General features: G+C 39.0%; 1 protein-coding gene across 1 annotated transcript in view; it reads left to right on the forward strand.

The window, feature by feature from the left end:
• The window catches only part of ANTXR1 (ANTXR cell adhesion molecule 1), a 260,387-nt gene that overhangs the window by 39,577 nt on the left and 194,878 nt on the right, over positions 1-25,932 (forward strand). The window contains 1 exon segment of the mRNA XM_021671061.2: positions 25,022-25,103. Coding sequence (XP_021526736.2) covers positions 25,022-25,103 — 82 coding nt within the window.

Genomic DNA, 25,932 nt, shown 5'->3' on the forward strand with positions numbered 1-25,932 from the left:
GGTTCATCCATGTCCCTATGAAGGATGTGAACTCCTCGTTTTTAATGACTGCATAATATTCCATGGTGTATATGTGCCACATTTTTCCTGTCCAGTCTATCATCGATGGGCATTTGGGCTGGTTCCAGGTCTTTGCTATTGTAAACTGTGCTGCAATGAACATTCGTGTGCATGTGTCCTTATAGTAGAACGATTTATAATCCTTTGGATATATGCCCAGTAATGGGATTGCTGGGTCGAATGGAATTTCTATTTCTAGGTCCTTGAGGAATTGCCACACTGTCTTCCACAATGGGTGAACTAATTTACACTCCCACCAACAGTGTAAAAGTGTTCCTATTTCTCCACATCCTCTCCAGCATCTGTCGTCTCCAGATTTTTTAATGATCCCCATTCTAACAGGCATGAGATGGTATCTCACTATAGTTTTGATTTGCATTTCTCTAATGACCAGTGATGATGAGCATTTTTTCATATGTTTGTTGACCTCATATATGTCTTCTTTTGTAAAGTGTCTGTTCATATCCTTTGCCCACTTTTGAATGGGCTTGTTTTTTTCTTATAAATCTGTTTTGGTTCTTTGTAGATTCTGGATATTAGCCCTTTGTCAGATTGGTAGATGGCAAAAAATTTTTCCCATTCTGTTGCTTGCCAATTCACTCTAATGATTGTTTCTTTTGCTGTGCAGAAGTTCTGGAGTTTAGTTAGATCCCATTTGTCTATTTTGGCTTTTGTTGCCAGTGCTTTTTGGTGTTTTAGTAATGAAGTGCTTGCCTATGCCTATGTCCTGAATGGTTTTGCCTAGGTTTTCTTCTAGAGTTTTTATGGTCTTAGGTCTTATGTTTAAGTCTTTAATCCATCTGGAGTCAATTTTAGTGTAAGGTGTCAGGAAGGGGTCCAGTTTCTGCTTTCTTACATGGCTAGCCAGTTTTCCCAACACCATTTATTAAACAGGGAATCCTTTCCCCATTGCTTGTTTTTGTCAGGTTTGTCAAAGATCAGTTGGTTGTAGCTGTGTGGCGTTGCCTCTGAGGACTCTGTTCTGTTCCATTGGTCTATATCTCTGTTTTGGTACCAGTACCATGTTGTTTTGATTACTGTAGCCTTGTAATGTAGTTTGAAGTCAGGTAGCATGATGCCTCCAGCTTTGTTCTTTTTGCTCAGAATTGACTTGGCTATGTGGGCTCTCTTTTGGTTCCATATGAAGTTTAAGGTGGTTTTTTCCAGTTCTGTGAAGAAGGTCATTAGTAGCTTGATGGGGATAGCATTGAATCTATAAATTGCTTTGGGCAGTATGGCCATTTCCACGATATTGATTCTTCCTAACTATGAGCATGGAATGTTTCTCCATCTGTTTGTGTCCTCTCTTATTTGGTTGAGCAGTGGTTTGTAAAAAATGTGGAATGTTTCACAAATGACACGCTGAATTTCTTTTTAAGAATATTCGCATTATATTTTATAAACATATCAACAATGATTATTTAAACTTACTGTAAGATTTACTGATTTCATTGAATATATATGAATACCCACACATACATTCACACACATACTTCCTTTCCAGTACTTAAGTTTTAGTTTCATATTTTTAATTCCTCAGTTTGCTGAGTCTTTTTTTTAGGTAAGATTTTTCTGAAGAATATGTGAATATTAAGCCCTCTAAGTCCTTATTTATATGAGAATTTTTTGTGTTCACCTCCAGGTAAATATTTCCATTGAATATAAAGTTCTTATAGCTTAACTATCTTTCCCCTTAAATTTTCTAAAGGCATAGTCAACTTGCATGTATTAGAAAGGAGAGATGTCAATACAATACCTTTCTCCTATGTGGGTAGCCTGTTTTCTCCTCCCGGCTGCTTGTAGAATTTTTCTCTTTATCATACATTTCTTTTTTAAATGTCAACAGAATATTTCCAGGTGTAGTGCTTTCATTAATTTCGTACAGTACTTCGTATAGTACTTGAGTCATTCTATCTGAAGACTTAATAAACTTTTTCAGCTTAAAACCTTTTTCTTCTATACCTTTTGTGATTAACATTTCTTCTATTCATTCAATTCTTGAATCTAACCAATATCTCTTTTATACTCTGAGTGTAATTTTTTAATCTTTCTATCATTTTTCTTTGACAGCTGAGAGAATGTTTCATTCAGGTCCTATAATTGCTAGTCTAAATTGTTTATTTTGTTTTTTGTTTCTGTTTTCCCAGTAAACCAGCTTACTTTTCACTGCTTCCATTGCATTTTTCAACTGATAATTAATATCTTTCATCCCTAAAAATACTTTTCTGTTTCCAAATTTTTTCACATGTGTATGACCTTGCTGTTGAAGGTATGTCTTCAACATAAATATAAATTAGAATGTCTTCAATATAAATATAAATTAGAATTGGTTTTATGTGCTGCCTTGTTTTTTATATGACTTTATTTCAAAGGGAGATATTTTTCAAATTCCTAAAATTGGTCCTCTTCTTCTCAAACTGCTGACTTTTTCTGAGTATAGTGACTTAAAAATGGAACCACATAGGCTTTTCAGTACTGGGATGTGGGAAAAGTTCTGCATCAGATTATGCAAGATCTTTGTTGAAAATGTTAAGAGCTCAGGCTAAGGAGAATGGGAACATTCAAATGTAGTGAAATTTTATTTTAGGCAGACTAGAGACCCAGCAGTCTCTCCAAGGCAAAGAGGAGGTTGAAGCTAAAGGAAGATGGCCAGGTGTAGATGCTGAATCATTGTGTTTAGAACTAGCTTCCTTTGCCTCCCTGCCATCCTCTAGGCTTTTCTTCTTGTGCTCTAGGATCTTGTGTCCTTCCCTCACTCTGACTTCAGCAGCTTCACATCGTGCAGGAATTCTAAGTTTCTGGAATCCTTGTCTATTTTTCAGCAGTGAAGAAACATTTTCTCTATACCTACCCAGTACACACTCCCTCTGCATGTATTCTCATCTCTGTAATATTCAAATGGAAGCCACTACTATATGTATGTACATACATATGCATATATGTGTGTATATCTAAATATAATCTTTTATTAAGGGGTTATTATATCCCAGTAGCCTAGTATACTTTCCTCATCTACCTAATAGTATCTACCTAATTTAGTAGTTTTGAGAATTACATTTATTATATGTATTATCAACGATAGGGATATTGAGATAGAGAAAGCTCACAGCCACTGTAATGTGAAAGGGTAGGAACCTGAATTTGAACTCAAGAAGCATGATCTCTATGGTCATATTCTTAATTACTATACTGTAGGATTTCCCATGATTTTACTATGATATACAGTTTTAAATTTAAAACACATCCAAGCATATACAATTCACCACCCCAACCCTCTGACATCTTCAGGAAAACAGTTCCCTGAGGCAGCCTATGCCCTCTACACATTTCATCTTCATGGGTTTTTGGAAACCGGAGCTTGGAAATACTCCTCACAAAGAGGTAAAGAGGTAGCATCAGCATTTCACAGATGGGGGTAAGAGGTGAAGTATCTTGGTTATTGCTTAAGCCAAGAACACTTGGTTCCAACTGCCATGTGGAAACCAAGAGACCACACATCTGTCTCCCTCTCAGTCATCCTTTGGTTTGGTTGAGAGTGTGGTTTTGCTATTAGTGTCACAGAGGAAAATGACATACTCTGAACACATCACTTGATTCCTGGAGCAGAATGATTACAGGCTGCCATTACCAAGAGACATAGTTCTAAAGGCCTTTTCTAAATTTAAAAATAACAAGGAGAGTCTTAAGATGTTTAGTGCTTGAAAGAACTTGGATTCATTTCATTTTGAGGTGTTGTTCTTTTAGTTGTGTGAGGGCTTGATGGTGAAATTAAGAGAAATGGCGAGGGAGTGGAGCATTTGTTTATTCTCTTGGCTTGTTGATTGGGAGATAATATGTGGTCTGAGTCCATAGGCAAGTTCCTTACCTGTCTCTGCCTCTGTTTCTTTGTCTGTAAAGTGAATACAATGATGATCCCCACTTCACAGAACTGTTGGAAGGCTCAACCGTGCAGGCACATAATAAGTGGTCAGTTAACATTAGTTGTTGTTACTGTTGTGGTTGTTGTTAGGGGTTTTTATAAATAGCTAAGGAATGGCCCCAAATCCTCCTGGACAAATCCTACTTCAAATCATTACAGCAGGCCCAACAGTAATTCAAAGGATGAATCCCCAGCTCTCCTCAGCCCACATCCTTCTCTGAAGTTTTAACATTTGGCCAGTCTATCCCTATATAGAGGGATGCAGGTAGAAAATGCTGCCTCAATATGAGGCCAGATAAAAATTATTGTTTTCTCTGTGTAATGGTTATAGGGAGACTTCTTCCAGATAAGGACACACAGGCAATGTCTCTACAGAAGGTTTGTCTAAGGGGTGTCCATGTTGGTTATAACAATGGTAAAAAGAAACCACCTTGGAGCAATTTAGCAGGTTTGGGAAGAGATTGATTTGTGAGAGTAGTATAGTCCACTACTTCTCAATCTCATCCTCTGGAGTACCCCTGTTAGTAGAAGAAAGGAAAAGTGTACCCCCAGGGCCCCACGGTATAGTTAGAAGTGGCTGGTTGAAAGCAACAACTTTCTTTATATATATATTTATAAATTTTATTGCATTTTTGGTTCTAGGGTACATGTGAAGAACATGCAGGATTGTTGCATAGGTACATTCATGGCAATGTGGTTTGCTGCCTTCATCCCCATCACCTATATCTGGCATTTCTCCCCATGTTATCCATCCCCAACTCCCTACCCCCTACTGTCTCTCCCCTAGTCCCCCCAACACACCTGAGTGTGTGATGCTTCCCTCCCTGTATCCATGTGTTCTCATTGTTCATCACCCGCCTATCAGTGAGAACATGTGGTGTTTGATTTTCTGTTCTTGTGTCAGTTTGCTGAGAATGATGGTTTCCAGGTTCATCCATGTCCCTACAAAGAACACAAACATCGTTTTTTATGGCTGCGTAGTATTCCATGGTGTATATGTGCCACATTTTCCCTGTCCAGTCTATCATCTATGGGAATTTGGGTTGGTTCCAAGTCTTTGCTATTCTAAACAGTGCTGCAATGACCATTCATGTGCATGTGATCTTATAACAGAACAATTTATAATCCTTTGGATATATACCCAGTAATGTGATTGCTGGGTCAAATGGAATTTCTATTTCTAGGTCCTTGAGGAATCACCACACTGTCTTCCACAATGGGTGAACTAATTTACACTCCCACCAATAGTGTAAAAGTGTTCCTATTTCTCCACATCCTCTCCAGCATCTGTTGTCTCCAGAGTTTTTAATGATCACCATTCTAACTGGGGTGAGATGGTATCTCAATGCAGTTTTGATTTGCATTTCTCTAATGACCAGTGATGATGAGCATTTTTTCATATGTTTGTTGGCCTCATATATGTCTTCTTTTGTAAAGTGTCTGTTCATATCTTTTGCCCACTTCTGAATGGGTTTGTTTGTTTGTTTCTTGTAAATCTGTTTTAGTTCTTTGTAGATTCTGGATGTAAGTCCTTTGTCAGATGGGTAGATTGCAAAAATTTCTTCCCATTCTGTTGGTTGCAGGTTCACTCTAATGATTTCTTTTGCTGTACAGAAGCTCTGGAGTTTAATTAGATCCCATTTGTCTGTTTTGGCTTTTGTTGCCAATGCTTTTGGTGTTTTAGTCATGAAGTCCTTGCCTATGCCTATGTCCTGAATGGTTTTGCCTAGGTTTTCTTCTAGAGTTTTTATGGTGTTAGGTCTTATGTTAAAGTCTTTAATCCATCTGGAGTTAATGTTAGTGCAAAGTGTTAGGAAGGGGTCCAGTTTCTGCTTTCTGCACATGGCTAGCCTGTTTGCCCAACACCATTTATTAAACAGGGAATCCTTTCCCCATTGCTTGTTTTTGTCAGGTTTGTCAAATATCAGATGGTTGTAGCTGTGTGGCGTTGCCTCTGAGGACTCTGTTCTGTTCCATTGGTCTATATCTCCGTTTTGGTACCAGTACCATGCTGTTTTGATTACTGTAGCCTTGTAGTGTAGTTTGAAATCAGATAGCGTGGTGCCTCCAGCTTTGTTCTTTTTGCTCAGAATTGACTTGGTTATGCGGGCTCTCTTTCAGTTCCATATCAAGTTTAAGGTGGTTTTTTTCCAGTTCTGTGAAGAAGGTCATTGGTAGCTTGATGGGGATAGCATTGAATCTATAAATTACTTTGGGCAGTATGGCCATTTTGACAATATTGATTCTTCCTAACCGTGAGCGTGGAATGTTTCTCCATCTGTTTGTGTCCTCTCTTATTTCACTGAGCAGTGATTTGTAGTTCTCCTTGAAGAGATCCTTTACATGCTTTGTTAATAGTATTCCTAGGTATTTTATTCTCTTTGTAGCAATTTTTTGCATCTATGTTCATCATGGATATTGGCCTGAAGTTTTCTTTTCTTGTTGAGTCTCTGCTGGATTTTGGCATTGGGATGATGTTGGTGTCACAAAATGATTTGGGAAGGATTCCCTCATTTTGGATTGTTTGAAATAGTTTCAGAAGCAGTGGTACCAGCTCCTCTTTGTATGTCTGGTAGAATTCGGCTGTGAACCCATCTGGACCTGGGCTTTTTTTGGTTGGTAGACTATTAATTGCTGCCTCAACTTCAGACATTGTTATTGGTCTATTCAGAGTTTGGACTTCTGCCTGGTTTAGGCTTGGGAGGATGCAAGTGTCCAGGAATTTATCCATTTCTTCCAGGTTTACTGGTTTATGTGCATTGAGTTGTTTGTAGTAATCTCTGATGGTGGTTTGTGTTTCTGTGGAATCTGTGGTGATATCCCCTTTATCTTTTTTTATTGCATGTATTTGATTATTCTCTCTTTTCTTTTTTATCAGTCTGGCTAGTGGTCTGTCTATTTTGTTGATCTTCTCAAAAAACCAGCTCCTGGATTTATTGATTTTTTGAAGGTATTTTTGTGTCTCTATCTCCTTCAGTTCTGCTCTGATCTTAGTTATTTCTTGTCTTCTGCTTGGTTTTGAGTTTTTTGATCTTGCTCCTATAGCTCTTTCAATTTTGAGAATAGGGTATGGCTTTTAGTTCTTTCCTTGCTGCTCATGTGGGCATTATTGCTGTAAATTTTCCTCTAGACACTACTTTAAATGTGTCCCAGAGATTCTGGTATGTTGTGTCTTCGTTCTCATTGGTTTCAAAGAACATCTTTATTTCTGCTTTTATTTCATTGTTTATCCAGTCAACATTCAAGAGCCAGTTGTTCAGTTGCCATGAAGTTGTGTGGTTCTGAGTTAGTTTCTGAATTCTGAGTTCTAATTTGATTGCACTGTGGTCTGAGAGACTGTTTGTTATGATTTCCATTCTTTTGCATTTGCTGAGGAGTGATTTACTTCCAATTATGTGGTCAGTTTTTGAATAGGTGCGATGTGGTGCTGAGAAGAATGTATATTCTGTGGATTTGGGGTGGAGAATTCTGTAAATGTCTGTTAGGTTTGCTTGGTCCAGGTCTGAGTTCAAGTCCTGGATATCCTTGTTAATTTCCTGTCTTGTTGATCTGTCTAATACTGATAATGGAGTGTTAAAGTCTCCCACTATTATCGTATGGGAGTCTAAGTCTCTTTGTAAGTCATTAAGAACTTGCTTTATGTATCTGGGTGCTCCTGTATTGGGTGTGTATACATTTAGGATCGTTAGCTCTTCTTGTTGCATTGGTCCTTTTACCATTATGTAATGCCCTTCTTTGTCTCTTTTGATCTTTGTTGGTTTAAAGTCTATTTTATCAGAGACTAGGATTGCAACTCCTGCTTTTTTTTTTTTTTGCTCTCCATTTGCTTGGTAAATCTTCCTCCATCCCTTTATTTTGAGCCTTTGTGTATCCTTGCATGTGAGATGGGTTTCCTGGATACAATGCACCAATGGGTCTTGACTTTTTATCCAATTTGCCAGTCTGTGTCTTTTGATTGGGGCATTTAGTCCATGTACATTTAAGGTTAGTAGTGTTATGTGTGAATTTGATCCTGCCATTTTGATGCTAGCTAGCTGTTTTGCCCATTAGTTGATGCAGTTTCTTCATTGTGTTGATGCTTTTTGCCATTTGGTATGTTTTTGGAATGGCTGGTAGTGGTTGTTTCTTTCTATGTTTAGTACTTCTTTCAGGAGTTCTTGTAAAGCAGGCCTGGTGTTGATGTAATCTCTGAGCAATTGCTTGTTTGTAAAGGATTTTATTTCTCCTTCACTCATGAAACTTAGTTTGGCTGGATATGAATTTCTAGGTTGAAAGTTCTTTTCTTTAAGGATGTTGAATATTGGCCCCCACTCTCTTCTGGCTTGTAGGGTTTCTACTTAGAGATCTGCTGTGAGTCTGATGGGCTTCCCTTTGTGGGCAACCCAACCTTTTTCTCTGGCTGCCCTTAGCATTTTTTTCTTAATTTCAACTCTGATGAATCTGATGATTATGTGCTTTGGGGTTGCTCTTCTTGAGGAATATCTTTGTGGTGGTCTCTGCATTTCCTAGACTTGAATGGTGGCCTGCCTTGCCAGGTTGGGGAGGTTCTCCTGGATAATATCCTGAAGAGTGTTTTCCAGCTTTGATTCATTCTCTCTATCACATTCAGGTACACCTATCAAACGTAGATTAGGTCTTTTCTCATAATCCCATATTTCATTGAGGCTTCGTTCATTTCTTTTTACTCTTTTTTCTCTAATCTTGCCTTCTCGTTTTATTTCATTGAGTTGATCTTCAATCTCTGATATCCTTTCTTCTGCTTGGTCAATTCAGCTATTGAAACTTGTATTTCCTTAGTGAAGTTCTCATGTTGTGTTTTTCAGCTCAATCAATTCATTTATATTCCTCTCTAAGTTGTTTATTCTTGTTAGCATTTCATCAAACCTTTTTTCAAGGTTCTTAGTTTCTTTGCATTAGGTTAGAACATGTTCTTTTAGCTCAGAGAAGTTTACCCACCTTCTGAAGCTTGTTTTTGTCAATTCATCAGACTAATTCTCCATCCAGCATTGTTCCTTTGTTGGTGAGGAGTTGTGATCCCTTGGAGGAGGAGAGGCATTCTGGTTTTGGGTGTTTTCATCCTTTTTGCACTGGTTTCTTCCCATCTTTGTGGATTTATCTACCTGTGATATTTGTAGTTGGTGACTTTCAGATAAGGTCTCTGAGTGGACATCCTGTTTGTTGATGATGAATTTATTTCTTTCTGTTTCTTAGTTTTCCTTCTAACAGTCAGGCCCCTCTGCTGTAGGACTGCTGGAGGTCCACTCCAGACCCTGCTTGCCTGGGGATCACCTGCAGTGGCTGCAGAACAGTGAGGGTTGCTGCCAGTTTATTTTCTGCTATCTTTGTCCCAGAGGTATACCCACCAGATGTCAGCCTGAGATGAGGTGACTCTTTGGCTATATGGGGGTTGGGGAGCTGCTTGAGGAGACAGTCTGTCCCTTATAGGAGCTCAAGTTCTGAGCTGTGAGCTCCATTGTTCCATTCAGAGCTGCTGGGCAGGTACGTTTAAGTCTGCTACTGTGGAACTCATAACCGCCTTTTTTTCCCCAGGTGCTCTGTCCCTGGAAGGTCGGGCTTTACTTATAAGTTCCTGTCATGCTGCTGCCTTTTTTCAGAGATGCTCTGCCCAGCGAGGAGGTAGCCTAGTCACAGTCTGCCAGCAGAGGCATTGCTGAGCTGCCGTGGGCTCTGCCCAGCTGCTGTGTGAACTTGCTTGCAGTTTTGTTTATAGGGGTATAGTTAGAACTGCCTTGGCAATGGTGGCCTGCCTCAGTAACGGCAGACTGTCTCTGTAATGGCAGACTGCCCCAGTAATGGTGGGATGCCTCAGTAATGGTGAACTGCCTCGGTAATGGCGGCCTGCCTCAATAATGGCGGACTGCCTCAGTAGTGGTGGACTGCCTCAGTAATGGCAGACACCCTCCCCACCACTGAGCTGGACCATCCCGGGTCCAGCTGTGCTTGCTGTGAAACTCTCTATCCAGAGCGTTTCAGATTGCTGGTCTTTGTTGGGGTGGGACCCGCCGAGCCAGATCACCTGGCTCCCTGTTTCAATCCCCTTTTTTTCCAGTTGAATGGACGACTCTGTCTCCCAGGGATTCCAGTCGCCAGTTGAAATGGCATCCAGATTTGTGTGAGTTTTTGTGGGGAGACCCGCTGCGCTGGCTGAGACAGCAGTGCTGGCAACTCATAGCACTTTTCCGCCCGGGAGTCTCCTGGTCTGTGGGCAGTAAATATTCATTTGGAAATGTGTTGATTACTTACCCTCTGCGTTTTCACTGGGAACTGTAATCCGGAGCTGTTCCTATTTGGCCATCTTGGATCTCCTCCTTGTTCAGCAACAACTTTCTTTAAAGTTATTTCATCTTAAAAATATGCATGCATTTGTATTCTATTCCATAATATAATTCCATTATATAGGACATTACATAAAATGCTGTCAAGTTCTTTCTTAAATTTTGGAGTACAATTTATGCTCCAGAAAAAAAAAAATATGTGTCTCCTGTGTCTTCGTATGTAGTACACTGTTACATACCATGTTTGGGCACCACAGATGTAATAGAGAAAATGCAGACTTTGGACCAGGAACCAGTCTGGTTTCCAACATGGGCTTCACCACCATGTGCATGTACTTCTGTGAATCTGTTTTCTCATATGTGAAATGAAGATAGTAATGCCCACCATATGGAGTTGCTATGAGACTTTCATGAATTAATGTATGGAAAGCACCTAACAGAGACCCTAGCACATCATAGATACCATCCTTCACCTGCTACTCCTCATGTGGCAAATACAAATTAAGAATAAAAACTGACAAAGCAGTGCCCAGAAACATTTCTGTTTTCTGGATGGAGACAGCAAGGTAAACTTTAGAAGTAGTCAACAGAACCAAAGAACAGTAGCGTTCTCATATCCAAAGCTAGCTAGCCAAAACCAACAAATGTTCTATGGCCCAGTAAAAACAATCCCAGTACTGGTCAACATCCACAATTCTACATCTGAAGCCACATGGCTTTTACCTGACTCAACTCCTTTGCCACCAGTGTGGGTGAACTGTTGAGCCTTGTATTTAATACTGATATTGATAGCTTCTGAATGCCTCCTCATGAACTCCAGGTTCAGTCTTTGCTACTCACCTTCAATTTTTTAAGTGATTAAACATTTGAGGTATAACAAAAGTATAGAAAAAAGCATTAATGAACACTCATTACCGCCACCACACTTGTGAAATAAGTTACAGGCAGCTTCTCCTATGTATACTTCCCATTTCTTTTTCTTCACCAGAGATAATCATTATCATGATTTAGGGGTTTATCATTTTAATGGATATTGCATACTTTCATATGCCCATAAGCTATAATATATATGCATATATATATATATGTTCATATTAAACTTTATTTTTTTATTATTTTTATTTTTTTGAGACAGCTGTCACCAGGCACCAGGCTGGAGGGCAGTGGCGCAATCTTAGCTCACTGCAACCTCTGCCTCCCGAGTTCAAGCAATTATCCTGCCTCAGCCTCCCCAGTAGCTGGGACTACAGGCACACACCACCATGCTCAGCTAATTTTTTTTGTATTTTTAGTAGAGATGGGGTTTCACCATGTTAGCCAGGATGGTCTTGATCTCTTGACCTCGTGATCCGCCTGCCTCAGCCTGCCAAAGTGCTGGGATTACGAGCTTGAGCCACCACGCCTGGCCTCTATTTTTTTCATTTTATTACTTATTTTTGAGACAGAGCTTCGCTTTGTCACCCAGGCTAGAGTGCAGCATGCAATCTTGGCTCACTACAACCTCCACCTCCTGGGTTGAATTCTCATGCCTCAGCCTTGCGAGTAGCTGGTACTACAGGCAAAAGACACCATGCCCAGCTAATATTTGGGGTATTTTATTATTATTATTTTAGTAGAGATGGAGTTTCTCCATGTTAGCCAGGCTGGTTTTGAATTTTTGCCCTCAAGTGATATGCCCGACTTGGCCTCCCAAAGTGCTGGGGTTCCAGGTGTAAGCCACCACAGCTGACCTAAACTTTATTTTTTAAATGGATATATTGTATGTATTTTTCTTGAACTTAATGTTTTTGAGATGTTTTTCACATAGATACGTATAGCTGTGCTTGGTTCATTTTAACTACTGCATACTTTTCTACTTTATCATATTTTATTGTAATAACATACCACCATGTACTTACCTGCTCTATTATTCATAGACAGTTTGTTTCTAACTCTTTGCTATTATAAACAGAGCTGAAATGAACATTCTTATACTTGCCTCCATTGAGGGTAGGGTGGGCAGAAGCAAGAATTTCTTTATGCACTTTGCTTTATTGTACTTCACAGGTACCGTGTTTTTTATAAATTGAAGGTTTGCGGCAACCATGATTTGAGCAAGTCTGTTGGCACCATTTTTCCAAAAGCATATGCTCTATATGTCTCTATGTCACATTTTGGTCATTTAATATTTCAAGCTTCGTTATTATTATATCTGTTATGGTGATCTGTGATCAGTCATCTTTAATGTTACTATCTATTGTCATTGTTTTGGGGTGCCACAAACCACACACATATAAGTCAGCAAACTTAATTGACAAATGTGTGTATTCTTACTGCTCCATTGACCAGTTCCCCTATCTGTTTCCCTCTCCCTCTCTTGGGCTTCCCTATTCCCTGAGACACAACAATATTGAAATTAGGCCAGTTAACAACACTACAATGGCCTCCAAGTACTCTAGTGAAACGAATAGTTGCAAGTCCCTCAGTTTAAATTCAAAGCTAGAAATTATTAAGCTTAGTGAGGAATGCAGGTAAAAATTCAATACAGGCCAAGAACGAGATCTCTTGTGCCTGTTAGCTAAGTTGTGAATGCAAAGGAAATGTTTTTAAAGGCAACAAAAAGTGCTACTCCAGTGAACACACAAATGATTAAAAAGCAAAACAACCTTATTGCTGATTTTAGTGGTTTGGATAGAGATCAAAACAGCCACAACATTCCCTAAGCCAAAGCCTAATACAGAGTAAGGCCCTAACTCTTTATTTCTAGAAGGCTGAGAGAGATGAGGAAGCTGCAGAAAAAAGTTTGGAGCAAGCAGATGTGGGCTCATGAGGTTTAAGGAATGATGCCATCTCCATAACATAAAAGGTGAAATAGGAAGTGCTGATTGAGAAGCTGCAGTAAGTTACCCAGAAGATTCAGCTAAAATCATCGGTGAAGGTGGCCACACTAAACAACAGATTTTCAATGGAGATGAAACAGCCTTCTATTGGAAGAAGATGTCATCTAGGACTTTCATAGCTTCAAAGGAGCTAATGTAGCTGAGTGACCCTAAGTTGAAGCTAATGCTCATTTACCATTCTGAAAATCCTAGGGCCCTTAAGAATGATGCTAAATCTACTCTGTCTATCCTCTATAAAATAAACAACAAAGCCTGGATGACCACACATCAGTTTACAGCATGGTTTACTGAATATTTTAAGCCCACTGTTAAAACCTACTTCTTGAAAAAAATCATTCTTTTCAAAATATTACTAATTAATGATGCACCTGGTCACCTAAGAGATCTGATAGAGATGTACAAGGAGATTAATGTTGTTTTCATGCCTGCTAATATATCCATTCTGTAGCCCATGGATCAAGGCATAATTTAGACTTTCAATTATTATTATTTAAGAAATGCATATCTATAGCTGCCATACATAGTGATTCCTCTAATGGATCTGGACAAAGTAAATTGAAAACCTTTGAGAAGGGATTCACCATTGTAGATGCCAATCGGAACATTTGTGTTTCATGGCAGAGGTGGGGGAAGGCAAAAATATCAACATTAGCAGTTTAGAAGAAGTTGATTCTAATTCTCACAACTGACTTTGAGGGGTTCAAGGCTTTAGTGGAGGAAGTAACCACATATGTGGTGGAAACAGCAAGAGAACCAGAATTTGAAGTGGAGCCTGAAGATGTGTCTTAATTGCTACAATCTCATGATAAAACTTGAAGTCTTGAGGACTTGATTCTTAGTCATGAGCAAAGAAAGTAGTTTCTTGAGATGAAACCTACTGCTGGTGAAGATGCTATTAACATTGTTGAAATTACAAGGGACTTAGAATATTCCATAAACTTAGTTTATAGAACAGTGACAAGGTTTGAGTGGATTCACTCCAATTTTGAAAGGAGTTCTATGGTAAGTAAAATGCTATCAAAGAGCATCACATGCTACAGAGAAATCTTCTGTGAAAGAAAGAGTCAACTGATGGGTTAAACTTCATTGTTGTCTTATTTTTAAAAATTGCCACAGCCACCCCACCTTCAGCAACCACCACTCTGATCAGTCAGTAGCCATCAGTATCAAGGCAGGACCCTCCACCAGCAAAAAGATTATGACTCACTGAAGGCTCAGATGATTGTTAGCATTTTTTAGCAATAAAGTATTTTTCATTGAAGTATGTACTTTTAAAAGACATAATACTATTACATGCTTAATAGACTACAATATAGTATAACATAACTTTTATATGCACTGGGAAGCCAAAAAGATTGTGAGACTCACTTTATTTCAATATTCACTTTATTTTGGTGGTCTGAGACAGAACCCACAATATATCCAAGGTATGCCTGTAGATAACCAGGAGTTAAATTGCTATGTCTTAAGGTATGTGACAGTCTAACAGGGTTTATTTCAAAAATCAAATGGTGCCATAGAAAACCACATGGTAAAATCACTGCACAAATGTGCGACCAACAAAAATAGAGCTGTGTAAACAAGAGTTTGGACAAATTCACCTTGTCCAAGATTGATTAAACCATCACTTTTGTCTTTTATGGCAGCTTATGCTGCAACCTTTAAAAATTCCTTGATGGGCTCCTCTTTGTCAGCTTCACTTCCGGCTCTGCACTGGACCCCGTGTCATATCGTGGCCTATTCCTGTCTGCCAAGTGTGGCCTCTGCAGTTCCCAGCAGATATCCAGGTTCGATTTTGCTCGCTCTTTGGTTCCCAGTTCAAATCAGATGCAGTATTCTAAGCTGGAAGAAATCTGGTAGATCTTAGCATTCCACACATTTGTTTTACTTTGAGAAAGCTAAGGTTCAGGGAGGTTAGCTGACATACCTAGCACATGGTAGAACAAGATCTCTCTCCCAAGTCTGTCTTCCTTCTAACTTCATGCTGCTTTTATGGAGTTTGGCACTGAAGTCATAGAAAAATGAGGTGACCTTGTAAAACAGTGTTGATGTGAGGATGGGTGATCTTACTCACTTCTGGAGTTAGAACTCCAATCTTCAGAGTTTTAAATAAGATGGAACAACCTATATAGAAATGTGAGAAAGAATAGATGGTGAGGTAGAAGGAGAGAGTATGGTATAATGTAAATCATGCCATAAAACACAAATCTACTCTCAAATCTTGTAGAGAAGAAAGCATTGCATAAATGAGGGAGGTCAACTGTGTCTTAGGCCAAAAGAGGTTGAAGAGGATGAAGCTAGAGAGGTGACCTTTGGATTGGTAACGTAGAGGACCTTGCCAGAAGCAGTTTCAGCAGAGGCAGAGTTGTAGAGACAAAAATCAGAGCAGAGTGGGTTAAAAAAGGAGGACTTCCAATTTTAAAATAATATTTTTAAATAAAAATAGTAAGTTAAAATATTGTCCCCTTTCTCTCAAAAAACCAAACCGAAACCAGGAAAACTGAAACAAAAGGACAAAGACCATCTTTGAGGAAACTGAGAAATATTTGAACCATTAAAACACCACATATAAGAATAGAAAGGAAGGAAGGGTGGCAAATGATATGACATGGTGGAGAAAAGTCAAATATAATCCTGTGGAAGGAAATACTGAAAGTGAACAAGACATGTAGCTTTGTAGAATCCTGGAAAGCTGAAAACCTGGATATCGCAAAAGGCAAAGAAGGGTTAGAGAGTGAAAACTGGAATATTGATTGTTTAAAAATGTCTGAGCTCTTCAACCTTTAAAACCATCCCTCCCTCCCACTACAGTTTGAAAATCACCCTTTCTTTACCTCCACCAGAGAGGAGAAACATATTTTCTGACAAAATTGCACAAGAATGGTCTCATAGTCAGGGACACCAGGCACAGGGAAATTATAGAGACATCTGCAAAACAAATGTTGCTACTTCCAGCCTTCCTCCTTGTCCAATTTCAAGCTTAAAATCTAAGAAAATCGTGTGAAAACTACTTCTCTGTAGAAATAAATACCTTAAAGGGAAAAAAATATGCACATACAGTGATATTTAAAGGTCTTCAAAAAACCTGCTTAAAAAAAAAAAGCTGGTCATTCATTAATTGGCATCCCATCATGCAGAATTTCCAATAAGGCTTTTAGTCTCATTCATTTGATATGGACAGACAGCCAAAGATCACTAAACATTTGAAGAAGGACCCCACCAGAAAAGACAGGGAAGTGGGGAGACAAGTTTCAAGAAGCTGTGTCTTATAGGGAGATGCAAATAAATAGGTCAGTAGCTAGAGGGAGATGTGGGGTCAAAGAGGACTTAAAAAAATTTTTTTTTAAGATAAGAGATACTAGGCCGGGCGCGGTGGCTCAAGCCTGTAATCCCAGCACTTTGGGAGGCCGAGGCGGGTGGATCACGAGGTCAAGAGATCGAGACCATCCTGGTCAACATGGTGAAACCCCGTCTCTACTAATACAAAAAATTAGCTGGGCACGGTGGCGCGTGCCTGTAATCCCAGCTACTCAGGAGGCTGAGGCAGGAGAATTGCCTGAACCCAGGAGGCAGAGATTGCGGTGAGCCGAGATCGTGCCATTGCGCTCCAGCCTGGGTATCAAGAGCGGAACTCCGTCTCAAAAAAAAAAAAAAAAAAAAAAAAAAGATAAGAGATACTATAGTATATTTGTATGCTGGTAATCAGCATCTATTATTTTTCTTTCTGACAAATGTGTAGTCACAAACATTTAGAAAAGAACTGTAAAGTATGTCTGCTTCTGCTTATGATACTGAGAGATGTGAAAAGCCTTCATTTCCATGGTCAACGAGAAAATCCCAGATAAAATAAAATTGATGTTTCCATGAGGCTAGTAGAGACAAAAGAAGCACTGATTAACTGAATTGGAGAGAAACAAGCTCTTTAATAGCTAAGCAGAGACGCTTCTGCAGAAGCTTCTATGCTTAAAGGTGGATGCCTGGTCTATGTTTGGGTAATTGGAGCAGTGGGTCTGCCGTAGACAAAGACTCTGCAGGGATAAGGAGAAATCAGCCAAGTCTTACATAACCAGGTGTGCCAGAAGGAGGCATTAGAATCTGAAATGAAAAAGAAATCTCTCAGCCTAAGTTCTCCCTGCTCACCCACACTTCTGCATTTTCCAAGAAAGCAGCAGTGAAGGAATTGCCTACAAAGTAGAGAGAAATTACATAATTAGGTGGATTCTCATTGTGCTTGGATTCTGGAGTCCTACCAGACTGAAATACAAAGGTCAAGCAAAAATATCTGAAGCTACACCTAGCCACTTCGAACTCAAATGCCGAGATCACAAAGACAGGGCAGGGCAAAAGGCCAGAAGTTGGCCTAATAACAGGAAACATGATTAGCTCAGCCCGACTCAAGGAGGAATCTAATGATCAGCCCCTCATCCTAGCTCACAAAGAATGAAAGGCTTACACTGCAGTGAGTAAACAACAGAAACCAATATTATACCAAAGACTCTACTGCTTTTTTTGTACTCAGTGACTGAAATGTAAACTATTATGAAAAATGGGAAGAAGCAGGGCAATGTTACTCACAATTTTAAAAAATTTTAAAAAGATACAGTTAATAGAAACAAACCACAGATGACTCAGTTATTTGAATTAACAGGGACTTTTAAGCAACTATTATAAATAGGATAAATAACTTACAGGAAAAGGTGAATATAATAGGGGAAGATATGGGTCATCAGAAATTTTAAAAAGAAAACTGAAAGAAAGAATGAAGTAAAAACTGTGGAACTGAAAGATACACTATTTGAAATTAAAAAATTATTAGATGGGCTTAAAAGCAGATTGAACACCACAAAAAAGGGATTAATACATTTAAAAACAACTGAGTAGAAATTATCCAAACTGAAAGACAGAAAGGGAAAAGTTTGAGGAGTAGAGGGAGAGAATGAACCAGTCCTGTGACTTATGGGATAATATCAAGTGATCTATACTACTTGATAATATGTATTAGTGTAATTGAAATACCAAACCTGATCCACACACAGACCCAGAAGCTCAAAGAACCTCAGCAGGACAAATACAAAGAAAGCATTGCCTAAATACGTCATAGTCAAATTTCCAAAAAATCTTAAAAGCGGCCAGAGGGAAGGGAGGAAATATATGTTAAAGAGAAACAACATTGGAAGTAATAACTTTCTTTTCATTAGGAAAGAAAAAATGAAATCCAGAAAACAACAGTCCAATATCTTTAAAGAGAGAAAAGAAAAAAATCAACTTAGAATTCTATATCCAGTTAAAATATTGAAGGCAGAATTAAGACATTTTCTGAAGGGGGAAGATGCCTGAGAGAATCATCATCAGCAAATCTGCACTATGAAAAAAATGCTAAAGAAATTATTTAGGGTGAAGAAAAATGATACGAGGTATAAACTAGATCCATAAAAACAAATTAAAAATAAAGAAAGAAGAAGAGTACCAGAAATGATAAATATTTAGGTAAATATAAAAGGTTATTTTTTATCTTTTCAATAATTTCATAAAAAGACAATTGACTAAGAGAGAAATAATAACACTATTTTGGGATTTGTTAGAGAAATAAAATATATGACAATAATAGCCCAAAGGATAAGAGGGAACTGTATGGAAGTATAATATTAAAAGTTTCTTCCATTATATGAGAAGTAGCATTATATTAACTTATAGTAACTTGTGATAAAATAAGGATGCCTATTATAATTCATAGAGCAACTGCTTTAAAAAAGACAAAAAAGATATATAGCTTTATGTTTTTAAAAAGCTAATAGAGAATACTAGATGTAATACCAAAAAGTACATGATCAATGCAAAAGAATATAGGAAAGGAGAAACAAAGAACATAAGTGACCATTAGAAAGCAAATAGCAAGACAGCAAGTTGATGGACTTAAACCCAACCATGGCAAGACTTACATTAAATATAAAATGAACTGAAGATTCCAGATAAAAAGCAGAGAATGTCACACTGCCTAAAGAAGCAAGATCCAGCATATCATTGATCTATTGCTCCATAAAATACACCCCAAATATTAGTAGCTTGAAACAATAATTTCTTATGCTAATTTCACCTGGACTTATTTATGCAGCTTATATATAGGATCAGCTGGGGATTAGGCTCAACTGGGAAATATAATGCATCTGGAACAACTGAAGATCTCTCTCTCAATATGGTTCTTCCTTCTCAAAGAGTTGAAAAGACCAGGTTTTCCCTCATTGTGGCTGCAACAGTCCAATAAACTCCCATATTCACGTGCTAATAGAGACTTAGCTTTTGTTATGTTTACTGATGTCCTGTGGGCTAAAGCAAGTTGCATGGCCACATGCAGAGCCAGTATGGGAGAGGACCATACAGGGGGAGGGGCGATCTTTCGGGACATTAGTAAATCGTCCACCACATACATTATATATGGTTAAAGAGACACACTTTAAATGTAAATATGTTGATAGATTAAAAGTGAAAGAATGGAAAAAGATATACTGTGCAAGCACCAATCATAAAAAGTTGGAATAGATATTAGACAAAGCAGACTTCAAGATAAAAAGTATTTACCAGAGATAAAAAGTTACTGAAGAAAATATGTGTGTCAAAGACAATCCATGGGTTAAAGAAAAAATCACAAGGGAAATTAGAAAATGTATCCAACAAAAAACGAAAACCCAACATATCAGCATTTGTGAGATGCAGCTAAAGTAGTGCCTAGGGGAAATATATAGCTTTAAATGTTTTTCTTAGAAAAGAAGAAAAGCTTAAATGATTTTAAACCAATGAAAAGTAAAAAGAAAGAACTTATTAAACTCAAAGTAAGTAGGAAAAGGAAAATAATAACAAGTGAATCAGTAAAATTGAAAATAGACATACAATAGAAGACAAATAATAGAGAAAATCACAAAGCTCAAAGTTGAATATTTTAAAAGAATAAATTGATAAACCGGTAGTAAGAGTGATTTTTCTAAAAGGAGAGAAAATACAACTTACAGATAATATCAGGAAAGGGACTATTACTACAAATCCTACAAAATGTTAAAAGATAATAAAGGAATATTATAAACAATTTCATAGAAATATATTCAAAAATTATAAAGGAAATAAATATCTAGGCATGTTACTATATATAAATTATATTTCACTAAAAAGTACACAAGAAGAGCTTTGGTTCAGCATGCATCTTGATATTATATTAATCATGTTGGCCTATCCTTAGGTAAAAGTCCCAAAGAGACTATGTTTTATATACATTATAAAGAAATGATTACATTTGGTCTTAGAACTTCGTGACTCCTAAGTAACAGCAAAATGTCTTTAATTAATCTGTGTTCTTCTGTTCACTATACTGTTTACTTGTAGTCAACAACTGGAGGCATAAGGCCATCTGGAAATGTTGCAAGTGTGCCATTAGTGGTAATAAATAGCGATAGGTGTTTACTATATAAGTGGAGAACCAAAGCCAACAACTGCAGAGCATTTGAGAAGAGTCCAATTCCACAGAAGCTCTTTTACAAGAAGACTAGGAACTTGACAATGCAGAGCTGATGCTGGATTATTTTTGGATGGTGATGGAGGTTGTTTTTATAGAATCAAAATAAGGTAGCCATTGCAGAATCCTAAGGGAGATTTTGCAGTGGAAACCTCAGTAGAATACTCAGGATAAAGGCTTGTTGAAGTACTTCTTGACATTCTATGTGCGTTCGTCTTTTAATGTTTTCTTCAGCAATGTTATCAAACTGTCATAACACAACCAGAATCCCAGAAAGTAATCATGAAGAGTAAAGAAATTCCCAGAACAACAGAAAGCCCAGAAGACACTGTGACTTAATCCCCCACCTTCTACTCCTACAAACCAGCATAGTGCTATGCTCAACAAATAGCAGTGGCCATGAATGAATGATGGGTGAATGCACCTATCATTCATTCGACAGTCACCTGCTTGATGCCAATTATTAAGTGTAGTGGGAGTTGCAAAAGGAACACAAAACATGTGGCCTGAAACCCTTAGCTTCTAAATAGGAACACTGGCAGACATGTGAAATCACCAAGGGAAACAGGCACTCTGTAATAGCAGCCTCTCTTCATAGGATTCCCAGCCTCTTTCATTTCCCAGGAAGATAACATTTCACTTGGTAATAACCAAGTCCTCAGAGAGGTTCTTATCATCCCTTAAAAGATCTTTCTTCCAATGTCCTTCAGTTTCCGAAAACATAAAGAAGAGACCCTTATTAATAGTTCCCTTATCCCAGAACTAAAACACACCCACAATTCCTATGAAACCATCCATTTTGTTTGCTTAGATGTGGGTCCTTCAAGAAGGGCAGAGAGTAGGGAGATGGGGGCGTGTTATTTGATCTTTTGAGCAGTAAGGGCGGTATAATGGGGAGGTCGTGATCACCACTCGCGACTAGTGAGTTTATATCTTGCCAGATAAAAAGCTTCAAGGATAAGGACATTTTCCAAAACAGCCTTTGCTTGTTCTGATACCAAAAAAATAGAAAGCTCAAGCAAATACTTGTAAAGAAAAGGAAATAGGCTTAGAGAAAATACTCCAGTTCCCAGACTTTATTTGGCAGGGAAAAAATACAGTGAAGCCAAGCAAACTTTTCCACACCCCCCTAAGATGCCTTTTTTTTTTTTTTTTTTTTTTGCCCTCTTTTTAAATCTCAAGTCTTAACACAATAGTCCACTTTTACTGTTACCCAAATGTCCCAGACTTCTCTAGTCAATGACCAAAGACTTAGATCACATTTACTTTTAATGTCCAACCTTCTCCCACCTGTCAGAAATTAGCCCTCTGCCCCATAATTCCCCCCAGCTCTTGTGAGGTATTCTATGGTACCGCCTCTGTATGCTCACATACAGACCCCAATTTTCCCATCCCAGCCTCCCCCTCATGTCCCGTTGCCACTACCTCTGCTTCTGGGACCCTCACGAAACTGCCAACCCACGAGGCAGAGCTCCCTGCTGCCAGGTGACTGTGGTGCCTTGCACTGCCCCCTACATAGTCTTGGTGGGGGGCACTGCTCTCATCTTTATCCTCCAAGATATATGCTCTTTCTCATTACCAAACAACAGAGTTTGAAATTAAAGTATGCCTTTTGATGGGATTTATTGGAATATTGGAGGTAATGTAAGAAATATAACATAGAGAATGATTTTTAACCGCCACATGGGCCCAGACTTGTCAGTGACCAGGTCTGGCCAATGACCAGGTCAGGTTCTGCTTGGCCTCCCTCCACATGACCAAGGGAAGCTCATCCCTGCCCCAAAATTGGCTTCTTCCCAGAATAATTAACAACGGAGACATCCATTCCCTCCACTCACCCCTTCAGTAGGCACAGAATATATAGTGGGGACCAAAACAGTCATGGCCCAGTCCTCATGGAATTTAAAGTCTAGAACTGAAGCAAACAAAACCTAACAAAGTCTAGAACTCAAACAAACAAAACCTAAACAAATAATTGCATAATCAAATGTTATTCATTATAAAATGTCCTAAGTGCCATAAAGAAAAATTGTGGGGTACCAGGAAAAAGTCTAATAGAGGAAGATAATTCAGATTAGGAAGTTCAAGTAAGACTACTCTGAGCAAGTGGCATTTAACTTGGAACTGAAGGCTGGGTAAGAATTAGTCCCATGAAGAGCTGGTCAAATAGTGTTCCCAGGCAGCAGTGATTGCTGATATGAAGTGACTGTTGGAGAAAGTGGCTTGGGAAGACCAGGGTAGCTAAAGGCAAGAGAGTGGGGGCAGAGCGATATGAGATGAGGCTGGACAGGGGGGCAAGAGCCATCCACGTAGGCACCGGAAGGTCATGACAAGGATTTGGGATATAATCCCAGGTATAATGGGCTTCTGTTGAAGGGCTTTGAGCCAGAGAGTGAATGCCATGATTTGATCTGTACTTCAAGGATATTCTTGCAGCCTTATGGAAAAAGAATGGAAAAGGGGGCAAGAGGCCAGTCAAAAGATAGAAGGTGACTACCCCAGTGGCTAAGCAAGAGATGATGGTGGCTGGGACAATGGTGTTGGCTGAAGAGATAGAGAAGTAGTCCATTTCAAGATATGTTTGAAGTAGAACCAACAGAATGTGATGATGGTGAGAGGAGAGTCAAGGTAGTGGGTCAAGGAAGGCTTCTAGTTTCTGACTTGGGCAGCTGGGTGTGTGGTCTGATAGATGGGCATTGAAAAGACAATAGTCAGTTTCCAAAGTCTGAGTTACTTGGTATTAAATATTCCACCCATGAAGCATCAGCGGTCCAGGGACAGGCTCAGGCAAACGCCTTTTCAGTTTGTCTGTTAAAACCTCCAGCAGTCTGGCAATCCACCCTCACCCACAGTCTCCCCATCACATCAGTTTTAAAGAAAGATTACTATTTTCTTTAGAATTCCCCCTCCAAGCAATGCCAGGATAAACATTAGAGAAAGAGAGTATTTATCATCCTGATTAAAAGCAGGGCCTCTGGGCTTAAATCCTACCTCTGCCAATTACAGGAGCCTTGGGTAAGTTTTGTAACCGCTCTGTGACTCAGTTTCCTTGTCTGTGAAATGGAGGTAACAATAGTACTACCACAAAGAGCTGTCATAAGGCTTAAGTGGATCAACTGTATTTCCTGTATTTAGACAGAGTCTGGCACCGTGAGTTCCCAGAGCCATAAGTTCCCAGACAGCGTTAGTAATTACCATTGCCTTTCATTGATGCAAGCTTCCCACTTCTCTAGCGTTGTTCCATCCTAGGATGCTGCTTTGCAGAGAAGAAAACCTTTTTTGAGTCAAACAGATTTGACTCAAGTCTCCACTCTCCTACTTAACCTCTCTGAGCCCAAGTTTTCTTACCTGTAATGTGAGGGCAGTAATACCCACTTTGAGTGATTATTATGAGGATGAACCAGAAATCTTTGGTCACTACTTTGTATATAGTGGATGCTCAATAAATGTTAGGTTTTTGCTATTCAAAAGGAGTCTCTCTTCCTAATTTAAATAGAGCATCTCCACCCTCTACCACTAAAAAGACTCTAGTGGGAGAAAGGCAAAATTTCAAACCCTTCATAGGGTTACAGTTTATGAATAAAGTATGTGAATCAGAAATTATACTTTAGTGTCCTTTTTGGTACTATGTGGAGCTATTTTAAAGACAGGAACATGAATGTAGGCTTCTTACATCCCAGAGAGAATGGTCCACAAAGATTGCATTTGGCCCCCATATCACGTATATTTCCCACTGCCAGTTGGACTCTCTCCCAATGCCATATCCCACTTCCTCTTCCTGCCCGCACTGTCACCTTGAACAACCAAAGTAGGAAAACACAGGCACCGGCCCACAGAAAACACTCTTGGCTATCCTGGAAAGTGGAAGATTCCTTGGGCTTTTATTTTCCATTTCCTTTGGCACACCCGCACAGGTGGCAGTTTGCTCTGGACGCCACCCTCTCCCGCCTGCGTCCTTGTGGTAGCCTTTTCCTGGGTTCTTGGGTCTCACCTCTTTCTGGCTCACATGAACCATTTGCATTGTTGCCTAAGTTGCTGTGTGTCCCATCAGCAGCAGCATTTAAAGACTCATTTCTAGTGTAGAAGGAAAACGCTATCTGTGTTAAGGGAAAGGGAAGTATTTACAAGCAGATGGAGATTCCTGCAAAAGAGTCTTTCCCCTTAAATCCTTGAAATCTCACACATCCTATGCTATGGCTGACCCTGAATGGATAATATAAAGACCTTCCCTTTGATAGGCTTTTGGGGAATTTGTGGAACTATATAGCAGTATCCACAGAGGTAAGAAGAAGACCAGTACGTATGACTACAACAGCAAAGTAAAAAAATGCTCGAATAAGACTGACAGAGTGTCTTTGGATTTCAGAGAACAAATCCGTCAAGGCCTAGAAGAACTCCAGAAAGTTCTGCCAGGAGGAGACACTTACATGCATGAAGGATTTGAAAGGGTAATTTTAAAACAGTTTTAAATCCAAATATTAAGTGTGATATTGAAAAATCAACATAGGGTGACTGATGAGGTAAGGCACATATATTAAAAGGGCTGAATAGCACCCAATAGCAAGAGAGTACATTTTCTTCCCATAAGCTTGTACACTGATAACAATATCCAAAAGAACTAAAGAAATGGATTCCCTTCCTCCTTCCCTGACCCTGATGAATGATTTGTTAGCCAATAGTTGGCTGGCAGTCACAAATTCCTGCCACACACAAGTCCCTGCCATTCCAAAAATGTCCTTCACTGGATGTCAGCTTCAGTGATTGAGGCAGAATTTCAGGGACTCCAGCTTTAAGGGAAACAAATGCTAGGCCATAAGGAACAAGACATCAATCCATGTTGACAACTACAGTCATCTGTCACTTAACAACAGGGATACATTCAACGAAATGCCTTGTTAGGCAATTTTGTCATTGTGACAGCATCATAGTGTGTACTTACACAAACCTAGATAGTATAGCCTATTACACACCTACGCTATATGGTATAGCCCATTGCTCCTAGGCTACAAACCTATACAGCATGTTACTGTACTATGCATTGTAGGCAATTATTACACTAATGATACTTGTTTCTAAACATAGAAATGGTAATCCATTGAACTACAGTGTTACCACAGCTATGATGTCACTAGGTGATTGGAATTTTTCAGCTCCATTATAATCCTAGGGGACCACCATCATATGTGTAGTCTGTCCTTGACCAAAACATTGCTATGCAGCACATGACTGCATACTACTTAAATGAGAGAGTAACTTTACGTGGATATCAGCCACTGA

The sequence above is a fragment of the Aotus nancymaae genome, unplaced genomic scaffold (genome assembly GCF_030222135.1).
Source record: "Aotus nancymaae isolate 86718 unplaced genomic scaffold, 86718_ANA_hifiasm-v0.15.2.pri h1tg000057l, whole genome shotgun sequence".
Classification (NCBI taxonomy): domain Eukaryota; kingdom Metazoa; phylum Chordata; class Mammalia; order Primates; family Aotidae; genus Aotus; species Aotus nancymaae.